The sequence below is a fragment of the Eimeria mitis genome, genomic scaffold (assembly GCF_000499745.2).
Source record: "Eimeria mitis Houghton genomic scaffold, Emh_scaff4508, whole genome shotgun sequence".
NCBI lineage: Eukaryota > Apicomplexa > Conoidasida > Eucoccidiorida > Eimeriidae > Eimeria > Eimeria mitis.
The window spans coordinates 2325-2973 of NW_013572827.1; the positions used below are offsets into that span (position 1 = coordinate 2325).

The following is a 649-nucleotide window of genomic DNA, read 5'->3' on the forward strand; positions in this document are numbered from 1 at the left end:
TGCCTCTCCCGCTGCAGTTCTTCTTGCCTCCTAACCCCAGAGAAACTGCTGCTGCTGCTGCTGCTGCTGCTGCTGCTGCTGCTGCAGCAGCAGCAGCAGCAGCAACGACAAATACAGCAGCAGTATCAACAGCAACACCTACAAATGCAGCAGCAACAACAAATGCAGCAGCAGCAACAGCAACAGATGCAGCAGCAACAAATGCAGAAGCAGCAGCAGCAGCAGCAGCAGCAGCAGCAGCAGCAGCAGCAGCAGAGCAAGATTATTTTTGTTATATAGCGCGGTTTGCTGCTGTTCATCCTGTGTCTTTGTATACAATGAAAAGATATTATAAATGGAGAGAGAGAGGGGGGCACAAAGCATGCAGCAGCAGCAACAGCTGCAGCAGCAGCAGCAGCAGCAGCAGCACGTACTGCAGCAGCAACAACTGCAGCAGTGATGGGGGCTGCTGCAGCAACACAAACAAATGCAACTCCAGCAGCGACTGCTGCCCCTAAACATTTTCTTTTATTTTCTCTTTGCTGCTGCTGCTTACTAACAAACTGCAGCAGCAGCAGCAGCAGCAACTGCAGCAGAAGCAGCAACTGCAGCAGAAGCAGCAACTGCAGTAGAAAACGCAGTACTAGCAGCAGCAGCAGCAGCAGCAGCA

At 52.1% G+C, this 649-nt stretch overlaps 1 protein-coding gene across 1 annotated transcript in view; it reads left to right on the plus strand.

Moving 5' to 3' along the window:
• Positions 1 to 279, plus strand: part of EMH_0075670 (uncharacterized protein) — a gene marked incomplete at both ends in the record, with an annotated part of 2301 nt that extends 2022 nt beyond the window's left edge. The window contains 1 exon segment of the mRNA XM_013499641.1: positions 88 to 279. Within this exon segment, the coding sequence (XP_013355095.1) occupies positions 88 to 279 (192 nt within the window).
• Between the last annotated feature and the right edge of the window lie 370 nt (positions 280 to 649).